The sequence below is a fragment of the Python bivittatus genome, unplaced genomic scaffold, assembly GCF_059951505.1.
Source record: "Python bivittatus isolate LINGU-HERP-01145 unplaced genomic scaffold, Pbiv_v1 ctg000210_np1212, whole genome shotgun sequence".
Lineage (NCBI taxonomy): Eukaryota > Metazoa > Chordata > Lepidosauria > Squamata > Pythonidae > Python > Python bivittatus.
Window position 1 is genome coordinate 7,581,176 of NW_028277053.1, and position 22,991 is coordinate 7,604,166.

The following is a 22,991-nucleotide window of genomic DNA, read 5'->3' on the forward strand; positions in this document are numbered from 1 at the left end:
ACCAGGATGACAAATACTAAGCAAAAGAAGAAGGAAAGGTGACTCTTGATTTCTGTTTTTTTGCACTGGGAATGGTTTTTCCACAATGCACATGAACAAAATAGCAGTGATCATCATCATCAACATCATCATCATCTATTTATTCAATTTATATAGTCATCAATTTCACATATGCAATTCTGGGCAGCTCACAAACATGCAAATATATATAAATATATATATATATATATACACACACACACAACACACAGTACTATGCAAAAGCTTTAGGCAGGTGTGAAAAAATGCTGTAAAGTAAGAATGCTTTCAAAAATATATATTGTAATTGTTGATCAATTTACAAAATGCAAAGTGAGCAAACAAGAAAAATCTAAATCAAATCAATGTTTGGTGTGACCACCCTTTGGCTTCAAAACAGCATCAATTCTTACACTTGCACACTTTGTACACTTGCACAAAGTCAGGAATCTTGTAGGATTAGAGTCAGGTGTATGATTAACCAATTATACCAAGCAGGTGCTAATGATCATCAATTTCATATGTAAGTTGAAACAGCTGTGTAGGAGGCTTAAAACTGGGTGAGGAACAGCCAAAAGCTGCTACTAAGGTGAGGTTGTGGAAGAGAGTTTCATGTCACAGGTCATACACCATGGCAAGACTGAGCACAGCAACAAGACACAAGGGAGTTATACTGCATCAGGCAAAAATTTCAAAGCAGACTGGGGTTTCAAGATGTGCTGTTCAAGCTCTTTTGAAGAAGCACAAAGAAACGGGCAATGTTGAGGACCGTAGATGCAGTAGTTGGCCAAGGAAACTTAATGCAGCAGATGAAAGACACATCATGCTTACTTCCCTTTGACACTGGAAAATGTCCAGCAGTACCATCAGCACAGAACTGGTGGACACCAGTGGGACCCAGGTATACCCATCTACTGTCTGGAGAGGTCTGGCCAGAAGTAGTCTTCATGGAAGAATTGCAGCCAAAAAGCCATACCTCTGATGTGGAAACAAGGCTAAGCAACTCAACTATGCATGAAGACATAGGAACTGGGGTGCAGAAAAATGGCAGCAGGTGCTCTGGACTGATGAGTCAACATGTGAAATATTTGGCTGTAGCAGGAGGTAGTTTGTTTGCCGAAGGGCTGGAGAGCGGTACAATAATGAGTGTCTGCAGGCAACAGTGAAGCATGGTGGAGGTTCCTTGCAGGTTTGGGGCTGCATTTCTGCAAATGGAGTTGGAGATTTGGTCAGCATCAATGGTGTCCTCAATGCTGAGAAATACAGGCAGATACTTATCCATCATGCCATACCATCAGGGAGGTGTGTGATTGGCTCCAAATTTATTCTGCAGCAGGACATTGACCCCAAACATACAGCCAATGTCATTAAGAACTATCTTCAGTGTAAAGAAGAACAAGGAGTCCTGGAAGTGATGGCTTGGCCCCCACGGAGCTCTGATCTCAACATCATCGAGTCTGTCTGGGATTACATGAAGAGACAGAAGGATTTGAGGCAGCCTACGTCCACAGGAGATCTGTGGTTAGTTCTCCAAGATGTTTGGAACAACCTACCTGCCGAGTTCCTTCAAAAACTGTGTGCAAGTCTACCTAGAAGAACTGATACTTGAAGGCAAAGGGTGGTCACACCAAATTTTGATTTGATTTGGGGTTTTCTTCTGTTTGCTCACTTTGCATTTTGTAAATTGATCAACAAACAATTACAATATATATTTTTGAAAGCATTCTTACTTGACAGCATTTTTCACACCTGCCTAAAACTTTTGCACAGTACTGTGTATATGTGTGTATATATATATAAACTAAAATCATACAACAAATTCTATTAACCAACATTTTGCTATAATTTGGACTGTAGAGTATTTGAATTCTGAAAGACTAAGTGCACATAAAAGTTGTCTGTACTTCCAGGGGACGGATGAAATAAGTGAATTATAAGCATTATGGATATTCCATCATATGCTAGAATACATTAATACATGTTGGACTGTTTCAGTATCTGTTTCGAAGTGGGCAAACACATTTCTCATATGGGATCTTAGAATACCTTCCATATAATAAGACCAAGGCAAAATGTTATACCTAGTCAAAAACTGCTTAAGTTGAGGAATGTTAAGTAAGGAGAGTCGGGGGGCTGCTTCCCAAACCCCCTTTGCCACCCAGGTCCTGCTTCCCTGTGGAAAGCTGTTTATTTCCATCTGAAACTCAGTATCATTTAAACTTTGCAGAAGTGTTTATTTGATGCCATTCACGGAAGTATCATATCCCAAGGATCACATGAACTCTGATGACCCACATCTCATTTGTTTTTGTTCTATGACATTATTCCAACTTAATAGAAAGTTATGATTAGTAGAAATAAATCGGGGGGGGGGGACTGAGCTTTAGCCAGTAGTTTATGATCAACCTCCATGCCCTGACCTCAATTATAGTTACCCCTGTTTCCAAACTGAGAAGAACATTAAGCCCCCCTTTGGGTGCAGCAAATATAGATCTCAGAAATTTGGTTTGTGTCATGAGCCATGATTCAGAGTCTGACAAAGTTGCTCCAGCTGAGCCTGTAGAATGTCAGCCTCAGGAATCATTAAGCCATGATACATCTGAGGCTGATCAGCCACAGGTACTGCTTGATCAGCTGGAGCAGTCAGATGATGAGGCACGACCCCCAAGCCCCAGATTCAGATGCATGTAGAGGCAAGCAGAGCAGCGTCAATCAAGGAGACTCTCGCAAGGCAAAGGGTGAAGCCTGAATAATTGCAGCCAGCAGAGAGATTGATGTAGCTTGCTTTGCTTTCACTCTCTGTTGGAAAACAAGAGTTAGAAAACCTAGCTTGTGTCTTGTGTGTATCCTGTTCTTGAATTCCTGACTTCTGGACTGGCTGACTACTCAATTTGGCTTTGTGGCTTTTGGCAATGTCAAAAGACTACTCTTTTGCTTCTTGGACTGCAAATGGTACTTTACTTTGCTAAGTCTTTGATTTACAACTTGTCTGCTGTTATCTGCTTCTGCTCCTAGGCAACTATGTCTGCTACCTTGAAACAGAAGTCCGAACCATCTCAAGAACATTCTTCCCAACATAGAAGCCTACCTGGCTCTGCACAATACTTGGGCCAAGATTACAGCTTGGAAGATGGTTTGAAGGTTCACAGAGGGAAAACTGTGGGGTCTAATAAACCATGCTGCCTGCCTCTTAGTAAAGGGCTTCAGGCAAGGAGTCCCCTTGGTCTGACCCTAATAGTTCTGGCTAAACCTTCTACTCTCCATAAAAGCCATGGAAGAGGAGCCATTTCTGGAGCCTGAGAAGGAACATTCCACTGCTCAGCCAATCAGTAGCTTCAACCACAGGAAGTTTTATGGGTGGCTAGAGCTTTTTCCTTGTCCCAAATTACTTTTTGCCAATTACAACAGGGTATTTAGTGCTATCAACAGCTGAAGATGGGACCGGCCAATATTGAAGTCCTGGTTCTATTCTCTTTTGTAAAGGAGTATTCTCTGGACTCAACATTATAGTTAGGAACCCTTTTAAAGTGAACATACAGAACAACAGAAAGAGGCCTTACTATATGGTAGAAAACCTGTTTGCTTATTGCCCTTTAAAACATGAGTGGTGGGCCCTGAAGCTGATACGTGAAATAAACGGCAAGGCGCTGTCATAGTGATTAAACTTAAATAGTAACATCAGACTCAGTTCTTTGAAAGTACCAGTGGAGAATACTGTTATACTAAAGGAGACCACAGATGAGACATAGGTTCCTGCTGGAATCTGGTACCTTGACTGATCCATCAATGAAAGGACAATTTGTTAGAAAGTGATCTCTGTGACTCTCACTACCAAATAAACAAATCTCTCTTCTGATCACGGTCACTAGATTTCACAGGCTCTCCCAGGTATGCAGGGTTCCAGATCTTCCCAGAGGTAACGATCAAGGGCAGGAAACTTTTGGGGGCCAATAGGCATATTTGGAAATTTAAAAATATATTGTGGGCATTTTCACAAAATGGAAATATCAGATGACTTATGTATTCAGACTATGGTTGCAATGGAGGGGTACTTCTCATCAAACTCTCTAGCTACCCCACCCCCAGATGCTTCCTACTGTCCCCCCAAAAGCACTGGATTGTACCCACCTACCATTCTTATTTTCTAAGAAAACCTATGTGGTCTGTGACATTCTTGGAAATAAAAAGATGCTGGAGCTGACAATTTGTTTTTGAACTATTTATCTGTTGCTAAGAAAGCCAGTTTGGTGTAGTAGTTAAGGCACTAGACTAGAAGCCCGGAGACCATGAGTTCTAGTCCCACCTTAGGCCTGAAGCCAGCTGGGTGACCTTGGGCCAGTCACTCTCTCTCAGCCCTGGGAAGAAGGAGGCAAGGACAAACCACTTCTGAAATCTTGCCAAGAAAGCTGAAGGGACATGTCCAGGCAGTCGCCAAGAGTCAACACTGACTTTAAGGGATCCCCACAAAAAAGTTGCTAATTGAAAGAATCTTTAAAAAAATAATTTAAAAGAATCTGGCGGGCATTAAGATAGGTATTTGGACCTGCCAGTGTTTATGTGAACCAGGTATTTTCATTCTATATTATTTTATTTTAAACAAAAATCGGAGGCAAATATTTGATTCCTCTAAAAATAACATTGATGATCTACAATGTAAAGCTGCGCTTGATTCCACATAGATAGTTGCAGGGCCTGGTGTAATGGCATTGCCAAAAACATCTGCTGCTGGAAATACACCATCTAGAGATGCAATGAAGAATGGCTAAAATAATCTCAGTTAGTTAGATGTCCAGTACTAGCCCTTCCTATTTCCCTTATTAAACTTAAAGTATTAATGAACTAATGAAAAAGGAGAGACACAGCCTAAGGAGCTGCTCCTGCCAAACTCAAGGAATCTGGAAGCACAGTTTTCAGGCAACTGGATGAGGGCATGAAGACCTGTAATAAAGCCTCCATCTCTCTAAATTCCAGTAAAAAGCAGCCCCTCCCACCTCCAGATTCAGATCATGAATACAGCTCTGGGAATCTTTCTTCTAATGATGCTATGGAAGTTGCTGTTTGTTCTTTGGGGAGTCATTATGGGGTGAGAGTTCAATCCTTCCTTTCATCAATAGTCCCTTGGCCACTTTTTAATAAAACTGAAAGAGATGGATCTCTATTGTTTGGACAACTTTAGCAATAATCTATCTTTTTCTTTTTTTTCTGTTTTTCTTTCTCTCTCTCTCTCTCTCTCTCTCTGAAACAAAATCATCTCCAAAGAATTCTTAAGAATAAAGTGCATTTATAAAAGGGTGGGAGAGGAAACGACTTATGGTGAATTTTTATTTGTTGTGCCCCATGGAGGCATTTATTCCACATTAGGGTAGCACCTCCCTCTGGAGCTAACGGACAGGGTCCATTTTTCTATCTTCCCCAGCCTTACTCCTCAAAAATGTACTGCAAAAATAAAAAGAAATGGATACTTTCCCGTGATCCACAATCGCCATCCAACTAGAGCAGCGTGCACGGAAACTAGTTTGGTAAAACATCTAGATGAGACCCAGGAGAAATGGGAGACTTTCAAAAATTCCTTCCTATCACCCTCCACAGGAAAGTGAGATAGGAACCTCAGGGACGTTCTCGACAATGAGGTGGCCTAAGGGGACCCTGCTGCAATCAGAGAGCTGACTGAGTTGTGACCAAGGACCATTTGGGAGGTGGAGGGAAGGCCTGGGCTCTGCTGTACAATTACCTTTTGAATGGAAGAATCCTCTGACTGGAGCAACACGCATCCCAAAAAGTGGACAAGCTTGGCATAGCCAAAATTACAGGTAGTCCTCGTGTAACAACCACAACTGGGACTGGAATTTAGGTCGCTAAGCAATGTGATTGTTAAGTGAGACACTGTCCTTGCTGTCGTTAAGTGAATTTTACTGGTCGTTAGCTGAGGACCCACACCAATTCAAGCCATTCCAGGCTTGGGCCCTCCCAGCCCCGAGCCTCAGTAAGGTAAGGCACTGCCTCCAGCTCCCCCCACCTGACTATCTTCCCCCCACCACAACCTCTACCCTTTTGGCTGCCCTGAACCTGCCTTGCGGGGCTCTGGGGCTGCTTGCCATGCCCCAGAAAGCCGCAACTGCCCCAGCCCAGTCCCACCCCGCTATCTTCTGTTTTTGCTTTCTTTTTTTGCAGCCAAAGTCAGCTCTAGCCCAGCCCAGCAGCCAGGCTGGGCAGGTCTTATCAGCAGCGGGAGCAAGAAGACGAAAGGTCAGCTGGGGCAGCGGAGTGCAGGGTGGTAGGGGGCCAAAAAGGCATGGGGGGGAGGCAGACAGGTGGGGGGAGTTGCAGTGTCCCTGCAGTCATTATGTGCAGGCTGGTGGCCAAGTACCCGAATTTTGATCACATGACTGCAGGGGTGCTACAACAGCCATAACTTTGGGCACTGGTTGTAAGCACTTTTTTCAGCGTGTTTGTAACTTTGAATAGTCATTGAATAAATGGTCAGGAAGTGAGGACTACCTGTACAGAAACCAAGAAAAACAATTTTTAAATAACAATTTGTAAATGTGTAGCCATTAAGTTTGAAAGGAGCCCATAAGCTCAGGAAGAGTCCAACAGGAATCTATATATTCCTAGTGGACTGTGCAATTTTATCTCTTTGATAAAACATCCTGAATGTATCAGTATAGGGCCTATATCTAGAAGTCACTGGATATTCACAGAAGAGTAGCTAAATTGTTGGAATTGCTATTGCTATTAGACATTCAATTTAAAACTAATTATGGTAACCTCCAATCCTTTGTATGTCTTTTAAAACAGGGGTCCCCAGCCCCTGGGCTGCGGACCGGTATCGGTCCGTGGCCTGTTAGGAACCAGGCCACACAGGAGGAGGTGAGCGGCGGGTGAAACAGCCGCTCCCCATCGCTCGCATTACTGTCTGAGCTCCACCTCCTGCCAGATCAGCAGCGGCATTAGATTCTCATAGGAGCGCAAACCCTACAGTGAACTGCGCGTGCAAGGGATCTAGGTTGCGTGTTCAGAATCCAACACTTATTTTACTCCACGCGTGGCCTGCCCATTATTTTATTTAACACTTCCGTCTGTGCCTCTTTCCCACACTGCACGCTTGTCTTAGTCACAGTTTTGGTAAGCCCACAAGTTTTTTTTTTAAATCCATTCAGTCCCTGCAGTTTTCCTGACAAGGTTTTTTCAGAAGTGGTTTGCCATGGCCTCCTTCCTAGGGCTCAGCCCAGCTAGCGGTCGCAGGGGAGTCGGGTCTTCCGTTGCGTTGCGTTTTTCTGACGTTCACGTCTAGACGGGACCAGCAACCGATTCCTATCCCTGCACAAAGCACCGCCAGCGTTTCCTCCCACCGAAATAATAATAATAGAAATAATAAAATAGACATAATAATAATAGACATAATAATAGAGATGATGATGATAGAAATAAAGTGCACAATAAATGTAATGTGCTTGAATCATCCCGAAACCATCCCCCCCCCCCCCCCCCCCGGTCTGTGGAAAAATTGTCTTCCATGAAACCAGTCCCTGGTGCCAAAAAGGTTGGGGATCGCTGTTTTAAAAGACATGCCGGTTATTTTCAACAAACTTTTCTATTTTCTGCTATGGTTGTTCTGGCCTTTGAAAAATTAAAATTAATTTAAAATAGAGGGAAGCAAAAGCTGCCACTGAGGTTTCATCCCCTGGAAACTTGAGGAGTTCTGTGACTTCGTTAGGTCATAAATAGATGCAACCTGTTGTTAGCCTGTTCCTAGCAAGCCCATTCAGACTTCAGTGCGTTCTCTTTAAGACAGGATGGCTTCCTGAACCTCAGGACATAGAAGGGAAAGCCCTCTTCTGTTTTTATGAGAGGTTATCTTTGACTTAGCTTTCTTCCAACACATTTGTGGGTCACTCTGAGATTTCTTAGAGGAGTTTTGGATCTGGATGGCAAGGAAACAGAGGAAGAGCTCTGGCAATCTGGATTCAGAAGAGGAATCCTGGGATCTTTTATGCACTTTTTAATCTCTACACCTGGATTTGTCCCAGGAAAGTGCTTGGACCTTTTTAAAAATCTTTTTCTCTGCTTTCTACAGATAGAAGGGGACTCAGGTTTAGCAGGCTGTTGCCCTTTTCAATTCTCCAGAAGGAGCTGTCACTCCCATACTGGAAAATGCCCTCAAGTGAAGAAAACAACACAATTCCAGCCTAGTTGGAAGTTGGGCAGTGGGTTCCAATCATGCAAAGAACCCTCCCCTCCATGCTTAAGATACACCTTCAACAGCAATTCACAACCGTTTCACTCAGGCAGTCTCAGGCTGTTCTGTAGTTCACAGAAGTGCAGTTTCTTGCTCTGCATTTGAAGAAATTGCTTCCAGTTTTTTGTTTTGCACTGTAACCTCCCTCCCAGCTTCTGCTAGTTCTGTGGAGAACCAGTGGACTATACCTATTCCTCTTGGGGAATGGTTTGCATTGCCAGGAAGTGGCAGTGTGAGTCTCTGGCAAACCTAGGATTTTCAGAGATCAGATGCTACCCTCAAACTCAAGGGGTGTCCCACAGGTTCAGGCTTCTACCATCTGTTTCAGTTGAGAGCTATCCTTCTCCTTGATTGCTGGATTTGGGTAAAGCAGGGTATCTCTCTCCCTTCCTTATTTTAAAGTAAGTTGTAGTTATGGGAAAACCTGATATTAGACTTAGACAGTAATGGAGTGCTGAACCGATCACAATATAGAAATTATTTTGATTTCACATAAAACGTTGGAATTTATCATAAATACTGCTTGGGGAATGTTTCTACACCCAAAAATAGATCGAAAGAACACATTGATCACAAAGAATGAACATGCACTCTAATACAATTGCTTAATCACAATAATATTCTAGGGCTATTGCTCTTGTTCTCCATTCTCTACAAGAATCACTACTAGTCATTATAGACCATCTTATAGATGAAACAATGTTCTGTTTTACTTGTTTAACATAAAACATTTCTACTAATTCAAATGACAGTGTGATTTGCAACAAATGACTCTAGGATTATCCCATTCCCTGAAAGTACAAAAATCCTTTACACCTCTATTTAGCTATACATTTTATTGAGAGAGTCACTCATGCTCTTTCCACCCAACTTACCTCAACAGGATGCTATGAAGATCAAGCTGATGTCTATGTTTGTGTAAGAGAAAGCAATAAAATATGAACAGTACATGGCCTTAAACTCTTTAGATTAAGAACAGATTAACAATGAGCAATTCAGTTCTGCAGGAGCTACTACTGAACACCGAGAATCAAAGAAAGGATGGCCAGTGTGTGCACCCTCCCCAAACCATCTCGAGATACTCAAGGTAAGAATAAGAGGGAATCAAATTCACACAACAACCAACAGAAAAGAAGGACAAATCTCTATGGTACTACTCACCAATGTGACCCTCCTTTGTGGTTTCAGAAGTTTAGGCTTTGAGAAAGTATTGGATATTGGTGCTGTAAAAATAAGAACAGATTGACCAGGAATGTTTTCCTCTTGCTATGAAATGAATATAAGTAACAGTGAAATGCACAAAAAAGACTATTTGCTACTCATTCAGCATCCCTGTAGACTGCCAATATGCCAATCTGTGTGCCTTCCAGTGGATTTTGCATCTCCTGCAACGCCTCCAGACCTCGCATGCTTCCTTGGTAGCCTAGGACTTCTTTTTCCCATACAGTGTAGTGTTTTTTGTGAATTCTCAGGAATATGTACTCAGTTGTGTGAAGTGAAATGGCCATCTCCTAAGCAGCTGTGGATTGTAAAAGGATGTCCTCAAAGCTGCTGATGGTCCATTGAGGGCATTCAAGTGACTGCTCCCTACTAGACGCTGCTGCTCAGACTTTAGAGTGAATGAAAGGCGGACAGTCTCTAAGTGGTCTCACTATGCCGGCAAACAGAAGGAGGTAAGAGGAGTTTGGTAGAGGAGTTCAGTCGTAAGACTCCAATCCATTTTTGCCTCTACATGGATAGTACAAAGAAGAGAAATGGGAAGGTAGTGACACTGCACTTCTGACCTACAAGGCTTGTACTTTTTTTGTATTCTTGACCAAAGACAACAAAAGTACAATGTAGTCAACACAAGCTCATTGAATACTGTGATTTTTAAGGAAAAAGAAAGGGCAGCAAATGACCACAATTCTGCTCATAGTAGAGACAAGTATGCCTTGAAACAAATAACAAAAGTACAACAGCAATAGTTATTTAATTATTTTTAGAATTTTTATCCTGCCTTTATTATTTTTATATGACTTGAGGTGGTGAACATACCTAGTGCTCCTTCCTCCTCCTATTTTCCCTACAACAACCTTGTGAGTTGAGTTGGGTTGAGAGAGAGGGACTGGCCTAAAGTCACTCAGCCGGCTTTCATGCCTAAGGCGGGACTAGAACTCACCATCTTCTGGTTTCTAGCCTGGTTCCTTCACCACTAGGCCAAACTGGCTCTTTCTTACTACTACCAAATCCCTAGAAAAGGAGACAGCATAGCAACAGTTGACAGAGGCCTATGAAGAACCAGTAGAGGCACCAAGCTGAGATTAGACCCAGCAGTGCTCCAGTGAATGCCTGAGACAGAAATCCTACAAGGTTAAGACTCCTACTATATCTTAGGCAATCAGCCACAACGGGGCCCAAGGGAGATGCCCATGATGCAACACTTCAGCCTGAACCTGGCAGCTTCTCAGTGTTGCCAGCAACTATTGGCTAATGTGACTGATTGTGAACTACCGACTAATGCTCAGCTGCTTGTGACTGATCTTTATTCAGCCCCTTAGTGCTTTTTTTCTGCATTTGTAACCTAGGTTTGCTTTCTGGACCTTGCTATGCCTACCCTTTGAATCAGATGACTTTCTGGCTATCAACTTTCTTTTCAGTTTGGACTCTCACTTACTATTCCCCTTCTGCTCTTAGCATGCACATAGTTACTTACCGTGGCCAGAAATAAGACAGGACAGCAGCTTATACTTTACCACAAGGAAGGTATTTTTTTTTAAAGAGCAAGTCCAGTAGTTGAAAGCAAAAAACAGAAACAAAAGGTGCAGAAGATATTCTACACACTGGAGCTCCGGAACAATTTTTAGGCTTTCTCAGAAGGAACAGACTCTTAAGTACACAGGGAAGAATAACAAGAGGTAAGAGGGTGAATTGCTCCCTGCAAAAAGACAAAGAGAAGCATTGTAATAGATGGTGACTCTTCCTAGCGGGAAGAAAAATGAGTATGTGCCAGCTAGACCTGCTGGTTCATAAAGCGTGCTCTCCTTAGAGTGCGGATCAGGAACCCGATGGAGTAAGTTCATTGAAACGTTTCTGATCCTTCTCTTCCATGTAGAGGCAAATGATACTATCAAGGGGAGCCATAATTATATCACCTTAGACCCTGAAAACCTAAAAAGCAGAGAACCCAAGGGACTCAGACCATGATTCATTGAAAGTGAACTAGCTACCAAAATAGTGTTATTATGAGATATTTGGTTTCTGGGATCATGGTCTACATTTTCTACAAGATGGACTGCTAGCATAGGAGTATAGTCTATTAAAATAAATATAAAATAAGGAAGAACATTATGGCCTTTGTGGTCTTCATGTGTAATGGAAATCAACAAAATTAGATTCACTTCCTAGCAGAGGTAGGCAAATATGATTAACATATCTAACAGAGACAAGGAGGGATGATTCCATGATTGTCCACCAGTTCATGGGATATAACTTGTTCAAAAGGAACAGCAGCAACAGAAAGAGTTGCAATGTATTTTATTTATTTTATTTTTTTATGTTTTTTTTTATTTTTACAACAAACACAAAACAAACATGAACAAACAAAAACATAAAAAGGCATAAAAAAGCATCTTCCATTTTATACCGTGTGTCAACCAGTTAAACTCGTTGGTGCCCCTTTCATAATCTTAAATTCTCATATCATCTATTCAAAATATACTTGTATACTTATCAATTAACAATTATTAATCATTCATAGCTAATCTATAAAATCATATATTACAAAAAATTTTAACTTTCAATAGAATTAGTAATACATCTCCATCTATCTATTATATGTGTATATATATAATAATTAATATCAAATTTCTATTATAAAATTTCCTAATCTATTACATTACTATATTTTCTCATCTAATCATTAATAAAAACAAATCCCGTGTCATATAAAATTGCTTATCTTCTTACTCTAATTTCAAATCTCAATTTAACTCATCTCTGCACATTCCATAATTTTGAATAACTTCCTCCTGCATAAGTACTTTTTAATTTTTCCAATTCTTAAGAGTTACAATTCTAACCAATATCAGTTACAGTATCAATTACAATTCTAACCAAGTTACAGTTCTAACCAGATTTCACCACATGTTATACAATTTTTAACTATATATCTCAGATTTATACTTTATTCCAGCGCTTGCATAATTTTGAGTTCACCCTTTTCATTCAATATCCCAAAATATCTGGCTGTTCATTCCTTTTTTCTATATTATTGGATAAGAGAAAGCAATAATAAGTGTCCTTTTGAACATTCTGCTTTTGGAAGCTTCTGTCAGTTCCATCATTGTTGTATTCCCCTGATTTTCTCTTTAAACATCTGCAATAGTTTCTTTCAATATTGTTTTACTTCTTCTTTTTGTACATTCTCTTAGTACGATTTTCCATTATAATCTTGTATAATCTTTTTCTCACCCTCAGTGCCAAGAACAAATCTGTCTCTCTTCATTTATCAGTTGATTAACCCTTTTAATTCTCAGTTTATAGGCCTCACAATAATTCCGTTTAATGTTTCTGATTTCTTGTACTATTTCTTCCTTTTCCAATGATCCCGTTTTATGTTTAATTAAGTCCATTTTAGCTTTAATATCTTTTTTCTTTTTCTTTTTTTTTTTTTTTTTTTGTTGAGAATTTCTGCAGGTCTTCTTCCAATTTTTTATAGTCATCCTCAATAGTTTAAAGATCTTTTTCTGCATTGTGTTTCTCGTATAGTCTATTGTCTTGATAAACCTTCATTGAGTCAAAGGATTCTTTATCTTTGTTCTTGCCAAAAATAAGAGAAAAAAAGAAGCAAAAGGAGAGAAAAAAAGAAGGAAAAATAAAAAGAAAAGGAAAAGAAGGAAAAGGCTAAGCCTCTTTAAAAAAATCCATCTGGGGGAATAGAGAGCAAAGCAGAGCTTCTAGCAGAAAAAAGAGCTACTGCCACTAATCAAGGCTCTTGTGACTGGCTCAAACTTTCCATCTTAATGTTTTCAAAGTCGCTTTCAACTCCACTTTCTTGTTTATAGTTACGGATGGCACCTGTATAAACATGCACATCCCACTATCTTTTTAGAAAGCACAGGGTCTTTGAGCGTGCGTCACAATGAAAAAAAAAGCACTAAATCGCGCCTCTAAATGGCAGTGCAACTTTCTTTCATTTACTTTCTCTTAACTCCACTTTCCCCATTTCAAAGTCAAAAAGAATATAAATTTCTTATAACAATAAAGAAATCTTAGTAAAAAAAAAAGGCTTAAAATAAAGAGTTATTGAGTATTAAAAAGAGAAAGCCAATCCAGTTAAAAATATATTTTTTTAAAAGAAAAACATCTTGTCAATTCCACTAAAAAGGGAAAGTTGAAAAGAAAAATTTTCTCCCCCTTCTTTTTTTTAATAGGGTTCAATCTCGCCGCTTAATCCACTTTTCTTCACTTTTAAAAATCTCTTTAAGTTACTTAAGGTGTTCTCTAAGCATAGTTGCATAGTAAAAGTCCATCTCACCCAGTTGACACCCCTCTCTTCCATCTTCCTTTGGAGCTGTCCCGGCTTTCGCAGCCATTTTTGGCTGCCTCTCCTCCGCCGGCTTCAAGAGCTTCTCCCCGGATCGATCTGGGACTTGCGGCGTCCCTGAGATCCGCGGGACGCGCCCTTTGCGTTCGCCATCTCTACGGGACGGCTTAGGTCCATCGGGACCGTCCGGGAGAGGAGATATCGGCTGCCATCCTGGGAGCCCAGGATCGCCCGCCGTATCGCCGCGACGCCACCTCCGCCCTCCAGAGTTGCAATGTATTTTAAAAGCACCCTCCCCTGCTCAAGTGTCTAAGTGAATGAATTTGGTGATGTTGTTGGGAATATATGGGTTAAATAAGTGCTTGAAAGAATAAAAGCTATACTATTGTTCAGGTTTATTGCTGGCCACCCAACCAAGGAGCAGATCTAAATACAGCTCTTCAAAGAAGCAGTAAGTTCTAATATTTGTTGGAAGATAAACTCTACCAAGTATTGCCTTCCAGGAAATTCTTGCTGAGAACTTCAGTGAGTGGAGAATACACAAGATGATCAAGCTATGTTGATCTGATTCTAACTAATATAGAAGACATAGTAAGGCAAGTGGAAGAAGTGGTAACATCAAGGGAAAGTGATCACTGTAATGCTGGAAATTAAAAGCTGAGTATAGTCAAATGCAAACTTAAAAAGAAATCTACACAACTGCAAAAAAAAAAAAAAATTAGAGGTTATATAAAAATAAGGAATGAAACTCAGAAGAGGTGGAAAGAGGCACCATAGAAGAATGCATTCCTTTACATACAATCCAAGAATTAGAATACAATGTAAGGGTCGAAGGGATATTTGAGATCATCTAGTCCCTGCCAATGCAGAAATCCTCTTTTACAGCCTTCCTGGCAAATGGCCATCCAGCCTCTGTTTCAGTATTTCCAGTGAAGGAGAATACCTTGCTTTTGGAAACCTGAAATACCTTCCTAAGGGGCAAGTTGCTCTTAAACTAATACATACCTTTGGCAGGAACTGCTGGAGGTTCCTCTGTTTTCTTCATCCCTTTCATTTGTTTGGGCTGCACTGGAGACCCAACTGCCTTACTGAGGACTGTCTCCTGCAAGCTGGAAAACAAGGGAGACCCTGGTTTGGAGATGGAAGTGAAAAAACAGCCAACCAATAACATTTGATTTCTCCGAGGTTTAGTATTTCCATAACTGGCACAATTAGTATGTCTCTCAAATGATTTTCTATTGGTTAAGTGCATATTCACAAGAGTGGTTGTGGAGATGGACTATGAGGCCATGGAAGACTGTATAAGAGAGGTTGACCAATTCCCTCTCACACCCCACTCTCGTGGATTGACTGGCATCTATTTTCTTTCAAAAATACCTTATATCAAAGCAAATGCCTAAATGGTCTAGTCATGAAAAGGGAGGCCCTCAGGTTGAAAACAACCATGGCTCTCTATTTTGTCTGAAAACATAAATCCTGCCTTGAAATCATATTACAGGTAGTCCTTGGTTAACAACAGTTCATTCAGTGACTGTCTGAAGTTATGATAGCACTGAATGAAGAGACCTATGGCTAGTCCTCAAAGTTGTGGCCACTGCAGCATCCCCATGGTCATGTGATCACCACTTATGCCTTTCACTACTGGCTACTGACAGGCAAAGTCAGTGGGGAAACCAGCAGGTCACAAATGGTGATCACGTGGCATCGTGCCTAACTACTGCGCAGGATTTGACTAACAATAGCAACTGGAACTGCCAGAACTGCTGTAATAAATCGGTGTGGTTATGTGACATTCCGTTTTACAACTGTATCACTTAGCAGCGGAGTTCCTGGTCCCAATTACTATCATTAACCAAGGACTACCTCATATATTCTCTGTTTTCTCCATATATTTGAAAGAACTTTATTAGAAGGTTAAGCATAATAAATGTCATTAAAAGACTGAGCATAAAGTGGTTTGAAGATACTTCCGGAGTAGAAGAGACATATGGAAAAAGCCTAGGGTTTTCCGATCAAGACTTGCTCAAAATCTGATTGCAGATTGCAATATTGTACCAACAAGGGGAGCGCTTTTCAACATTTCAGAAAGAAGAGAAGGCCTATATCATTCAGAAGCTCGAGGTGGCATGTCCATCCTCCTCTCATTCCCCTCACAACAACAAAAACCTTGGGGTAGGTTGGGGTGGGGAGAGAGAGAGAGAAAATTGAATTTGGTAATGGGTGATATTAGCTGGATTTGATTGGATTTCAGAAGCACTGAATGTTTTTTCTTTTCTTTTTTGCCTTCAAGTCAGTCCTGACTCCTGGAGACTGCCTGGACAAGTCCCTGCAGTTTTTTGGCAAGGTTTTTCAGAAGTGGTTTTCCCTTGCCTCCTTCCTAGGGCTGAGAGAGAGTGACTGGCCCAAGGTCACCCAGCTGGCTTTGTGCCTCAGGAGGGACTAGAACTCCTGGTCTCCTGGTTTCTAGCCTGGTGCCTTAACCCCTGAACCAAACTGATTCTTGTTTCTTTCATTAGCTTGTACTTTTTGTGGACAGGACTCTGTTGGGAATGTTATTCCTTCTGCATCTTTACTACAGTCAAACATCATAAATTACTGCAAGAATTTATATAGAAGCTCATTTATACAATTATTATTAATTAAATTTGTCTGCCGCCCAACTCTCTACAACTCTGGGCGGCTCACATCAATCCAAGAAATTACAATAAAACCAGTAAAACTAAAGATAAAAAATAAAACTTTATTATAACTTTATTATAATAAAATTTTACTTTTTACCTTTAGTTTTACAACTCTCCCAGGCAGGCAAATGTCCAAGGCAGATATATTTAATGCTATTTTGTAGGACAATTAGTTCAACTAGTATGGCGGGACTATTTCTTTGAATTCAGCATTCTACATACAGGGAGGATTTTATCTGGGTTTAACACATTTAACCACCTAGAATCAGGAACAGCTTTAAAACACAGCACTGGTATGCTGAGAGACCCCCAGCCATTGTGGCTTGTAAACCATCACTGAGAGCTGAGATCCCCAATACTAATATGCGTGCAAACACTTTCTTTGGCACTCGCCAAGCTATCTGCCCCTTTGGACTGTTATAATTAATAAAAAATAACGTGAAACAGGCCTTCTGCTAGGAAGTGCCAGCTTTCTTTATCATCTTCATTGGTAAGAATATCTTTAGACCAACATAGGCCCCATAAGCTTTCTTAGAGAATAAAAATGATAGATGACTGCAATCCAGGTTTTTTGTTGTGGTTTCAAAGTAAAGCCACCTGCACAAGACAACAAAGGAAAGCAGGTGCAATAAGGGCTATCTATGGAAGAACAGATGCCCATCTTGACAGCAAATTTGCAAAAGCACCTGTAACTTGATCACAAACTGCCAAATATCCCTGCCAGCCCCCAAATATTTGTGGTTTGCCAGCAAGATTGGCAACCTATATCCCCAGGTTCCTTCCTGGAGGAATCTCCTCTGACTAGGGAAGCTGAAAACTAGCAGTATAGTTTGCAACTATTTTGAGGTGGAAGACTGTAATCCAACCTCTAAAACAGGAATATCACAACACAAACCCAAAGAAGGTCTCCAAAATTCTACCAAAACCTCAGCCGGTCTCCCCCACCCCCCTGCTGTCAGGAGTAGGTGCTCAAGAAACAGTTTAAAAAGCCAGGATATCCATGACAGAACTTAATGCCAAAGTCTTGGAAGCCACTAACTAATCACACTACAGCATTTTTGTATTTCATTTCTCCTAGTTGTATTTCCTTTTTTTCTATTATAGTTCCTTTAATGTTTTCCTATATACTTACTAACAGAGGATTATATTTCATGGTTCTAATGAAATAAATTCTTATCCTTAATATTCTTTTGTTAGTCCCACAAGTTTTGGTTTTGTTGCCATTAGGCAAATATGCCTACTTCTTCCAGAAATGAGCTCAGAAAGGTCCATCTTGTATGGGAAGATCATGTGGAGACTTAGCTAAGCAGGGGAAATCAAAGTTGAAAGTTCTCCATCTGTAAACGAATGGAGACCTGGTCTTCGGAAGGGGGAATAGAGCAATGAACTATTAAAAGAGGAGAAAAGATGTCTTGGTCTTGACAAAGAGGACAGTGTGAGAAAGAAACTAAAAATACTGTAGCCCTGCCTTGGTTTTGTTTTTATATGTGGTAGAAACTCGGAAAGGCTTCCAATATTCTGTTATTCCACCATACAGCAAAAAAGAGCATTCCAGAAATCTTTGCTGCTTCTGATTCTTGATCTGGACTACCTTAAAGGGCTGACACCATCAAATCTTCTACTGATGTGGACAAAGAAGTGGTGTGCAAGTATATGCACTGAGAAAGCGCAGTGTATGCATGTACATTAGTGCACATGTGAAAACAGCATATATGTGAGTGACTGAAGAGTGTGAATGAGTGCATACATATACACAAGACCCACATGTGATTAGAGAGAGACGGACGCATGGCTAAGGAGGATATGAATGCAGAGCATGCATGTGTCTGTCAATGCAGTATATGTGTCTGTGTTTAGGAAAGCATATTAGAGCATCTTAAACTTATTTATGTAAATAGGGTACAGTTTTGGAGTGGCATATGTCCTAGAAATAGATAATTTTCTTTAAAAGTAAATAAAATGGAAAGAGAGTATGTTTGTGTGGGAGAGAGTAATCAAAGCCATTATGATTGGCATAACAAAAATATAGCTTAGAACACTCTAACTAGTATAATAATGTAATATACATTACATTCACCCCAAACCTCTTGAGAATTTTCAGCCTTTTATCTCCAACACAAAGGATTAATCCTCTTAGTAATTCACACACTATGAGCAAAAGTAGCCTAACCAACACACAAACCTAATCTGATGTGGGCAAAAGGATTATTGGCAGATACATCCTCACCAACATAACAAATTAAGGAAAACTGTGTCACACATATGTAGTTAATGAAGACCAATACTAAGACTGAATCTCTTATAGAGGTTTTTGTATTTCAACAATAAGGTCATTTCAAAGCCTAGGGAGAAGGTTAGGCTCATAGGTTGCCCATATTCCACAGCAATGGAGGATTATAAATTCTCTTTTGAGGGGAAGAGTCTCTTTTTCCATCATGGATTTTCTGGCATTGATTAAAGGCTCTCAAAATAATTTCCAGGTTTTAAAACTATTCTTCTCACAATAGGAAACAACTAAGTCTATGACCTTTTTATAATAACAATAAAAAATGTTTTAGTTCACAAAAGGAAACTTCTTCTCCTACCTCTTCTGGGGATACTTCACCAAGTAATGTTTCACTGTGAAAAAGAACACAGAAATAAGAAAAACAGAAGTCAAGAAACACATCATTGTGTATAATACTTTTCACTTACATGTGATTTCTAAAGGAGTGATGATCATCTTGTTTAGTTTGTTTACTTAAGGCATTTCTAGACTGCCTTCTACTACAGAAAATCCTGAAGCAGTTTACAACAAAATCACTTCAGAATAAAACAATATAAAAATGAAGTCAGAAACAATATAAAAAAAGTTAGAAAAAGGTAAAAGCCATCCATGAAAATAGAACTCTTAGGCTGACATAAAAGGTGGGATGTTCAGGGATGGCCCAAACCCGTCAGTCAGTATCTGAGAATGGCAGAGGAGGCCATTCCACAGCCCAGGGGCTACTACACAGAGGCCTGTCTCCATCAAACTGTAGGCAACTTCATAGAGAACAGCATCTCCTTCCAGGGGGTTGACAGACAGATGTAACTGGAGATGATATTTAACAAAGTTCTACAAGTTACATCCATGTGGAAAAATCCAGCAGGTGGTAGAGCAGAAGCAAAGTGCACAGCAATCAATCTGGAGACGTTATTTGTTAGACAGTGGTGAAGTGGTGGGTCCTCAAAACAGAGCTCGCTACAAAAGGCAAATGATCATTTCAGGACAGCTTCTCAATCATCTGTGCAAAATTTAGTAAGTTCTTGATTTATACACAGTTTTGAAAAGTGCACACACATACTTAAATGCCTAATTACAGGTGTTTTGGAGAATTTTGCAAAGTATCTCACTTCATCATCTGGGAGAAAATCTATGTGATCACTAAGAGTCAACACTGACTTGATGGCATGTCATCATCACCTCACTCCAGCCCCCTTTCTAAGTTAACTTGGTATCCATTATATAAATTTACTGTTTACATATCTCAGTTACTTTATACACACACACACACACACACACACACAGAGTATATACATACATACATACATACATATATATGTACGTACGTATATATATATATAAAAAATCCCCTCTCACCCCTATGAGTAGTATGTGTCTTTCTCAATCTTGGGTCCTCTACCAGGGGCCTGGGAGTTATTTAGTCCAACACATAGTCCAACGGATAGTGGCAGGGTGTAAGTTGTAGGCAGGAACAGCATATCCTGAGCAGCACAACCAAGCAGCTGGCATTGTTTACAGGAACATCTGCACAGTGTATGGGCTAGACCCTCCTAAGTCCAGATATGTATTTATTTAAGATTTTTAAAAAGGAAGATTAAAAACTAATGCAAACTAATATAAAGTAAGAAAAAGAAAGAAATCAAAGAAAAAGCTAAAAGTGCAAGAAAGGAAAAGTAGCTTCCAATCTTCTTTAGAGCAGTTATAAGTACAATTATAAATTTACATCTTACTCTATGGTTACAACATAACTTTCTTCTTTCTATAATCTATCCTGTCTAATCATCAAAACCATAAATTATAAGTTCATTTTTTTCTGTTTTACACAGAAAGTCCATAAGGGGTTTCCAGTCTTTTCTCTGATCAAAGAAGTCATCTCAGTAAGTTCCATCATCTTCACCAACTATTCCTCCATTGCGGGTAGTGCCAAATCTTTCCATCTTTGGGCATACAATAATCTCGCTGTGGTTATCATATACAAAAACAAAGTTCCATGACTTTTTTCCAACTGTTTGTCCGTCAATCTCAAATGAAAAACCTCTGGTCTCAACATCTCAGTTACTTTTAACAAAGAAAAGCACAGAAAACAAAGTTCTTCAGACCTTACTCCACATTCTAGAACTTCTATTTTTAATGTTATCTTTATAGTTGGACAAACTGGCAATAAATAGATCTAGTACAAATATAGATCTGGCATCTGAAAGCTGAAATTTCAGTCTCCTTGGGAACCAACGTTGAGATAAGAAATTACAATCAGTTGACTTTTGATGGATTACACAAAGACTAAGGTTTCTTATTACACTACAGTATATATTGTTTCTCTATTTTTTTCACTATCATACTTCCTCCTCTCCCAACTACTGCATGTATTTATAAGAATTTCTTTTCACAAAAGATTGCTCCCTATTTTAAAGTGCTATAAGTCTCTTATTTGCATAGGTTAGGAAAATCAAATGATGTGTTTGATGTTGGTCAGTTTGACTGAAAGAGCAAGTGTGCAAAGTCAAACATTTCTTGATAATTTAATATTATATATAATTGTTTTGAGTATAGCAAGATGGAAAATTACAGTACATTCAAAGATAAAGTAACTAAAATGTGGAATTAGTAAATTCAACGACAAAATATTTAAACTAAAGTTACAGATGAATTACAGGAATTGACTCACCATGGGATCGTTTCTTGTTGCTCAAGATCTGGCAGAGGATGACAAGAGTGAACAGCAGGATGCTAAGAATGCCTGCAGAGCACATCATGACCGCATAGACTGACAGGTCTGGAAAGGAAAGGAGAAAGAAGGATCAGTCCTTTGTCTTGAAATGCCTCCAAAACAAAAGGGGTGGGAGTTCAATGGTAGAGCACATGCTGTTCATGCAAAAAGAACTGCCAAGGAAGTTGAGAAAAACTTCTGCCTAAAATCCTGGGCAACTGTTGGCAATATTTGGCTAGACGCACTAATGCTGTGACAGAGTATTAACAGTTTCTTATCTTCCATAGTCTTTTAGAAGCAAAGCAAAACATCAGCAAGGAAGCTCTGAGGAACCAAATGAAGGACAGCCATGTTAATGGCCTTTCCCCACTTGCATCTTACCATGACACTAGCAGCTCCTGGTAACACCTTTATTTTGCCATGTCCCCAGGAAATTGCCTTCATCTTCTCCTACATGTGGGGCAGCCTTCAAACATGGCTAGGTGCAACAGCGTTAGTGCTCTCCTGTTAAGCTGGCAACAAGGCTGGGGCATTTTCAGGTCTCTGAATCTGCCACCCTTTCCTGACCTTGCAGGTCCTGGGCATGGTCCTTATTTTCCCCTTCTTACAGTAAGAGCAGGGCTTGTGGGGTTTCAGGGCTTGGAAAGAAGCAACGACTTCTGAGAGAGTGTGGCAGAACAGAAGAGCGTAGTCACCTTCTCAAGTGTGTACCTGTAAATGTTGGTGGAACAAACAGGATATAGAGCAGGCTGCCCCACCTTTGACCATGCTTCTACAAATTCTGGCAGAAAGGCACACCTTCAAACCACAGGCATTGCTCTATACATTATGCATCTTTATAGACATTAGAGCAGTTTTCGGTTTCATTTAATTTCCAAGCCTAATCTGCCGCACGATTTACCAAGCTCCTCTGTTGACAGAAGGCTGTCATCTAATCTACAAACTCTATAATAAAAAGTTAGATGCAGCTCCCAAGGACACCATACCAATGAAATCCCTGACAGGAGACGAGGCTGTATTCTTGCCTCATTGTTGTTTAATTATTATATTAATGCCTTGTGTCTGGATCTCTCTCATCACCCCCCGAAACTAACAGAGAAAGATAATTTGGTATGCAGATGATGCAGTTTTACTTTCCCAGACTCCAACTGGCTTAAGAAGAGCACTGCAAGCACTGGGTGATTACTATGTCTCTGAAGGTCTGGAGATCAACTATATAACCAAGATGGTGATCTTTGCAAAACGTCCTAGAAGATGTATTTGGATGTGAAGTAATCATCTTATTGAGCAGGCAAAATCATTTAATAATACCGAGGCATCGTCTTTCACACCATGACCTCACCCACAGTGCCTAGAGAATATATACTGTAAAGACCTACATATTCTTCTACTCTAAAAGGATTTTATACATCCCTGCTGCATTTTGAGTGTACTTAGCTGAAGTTAGAGCACAGCTGTTATTCAGTGCCCAATCAGGCCCATAGTTTCTTTGTTCCTCAGGCCAAATTTCTTAGGCACATATTCCAGGCCCCCTTCTGTGTCTCAAATGCAAT

The 22,991-nt window shown here is 40.1% G+C and overlaps 1 protein-coding gene across 11 annotated transcripts in view; it reads right to left on the reverse strand.

The window, feature by feature from the left end:
* VSTM4 (V-set and transmembrane domain containing 4) overlaps positions 1 to 22,991 on the reverse strand; it is an 89,177-nt gene that overhangs the window by 26,214 nt on the left and 39,972 nt on the right. For 10 of the 11 annotated variants that reach the window (XR_015795893.1, XR_015795894.1, XR_015795892.1 and 7 more), the window contains 4 exons: positions 21,397 to 21,504; positions 19,051 to 19,084; positions 14,790 to 14,893; positions 9,419 to 9,480 (listed from right to left, as the gene is read on the reverse strand). Coding sequence is in view for 6 of the 11 variants with exons in the window: in XM_088139398.1 (XP_087995524.1) it covers positions 9,419 to 9,480; positions 14,790 to 14,893; positions 19,051 to 19,084; positions 21,397 to 21,504 (308 nt within the window). In the remaining 5 variants the exon portion in view is untranslated. The other variant, XM_088139403.1, reaches the window with a different exon arrangement.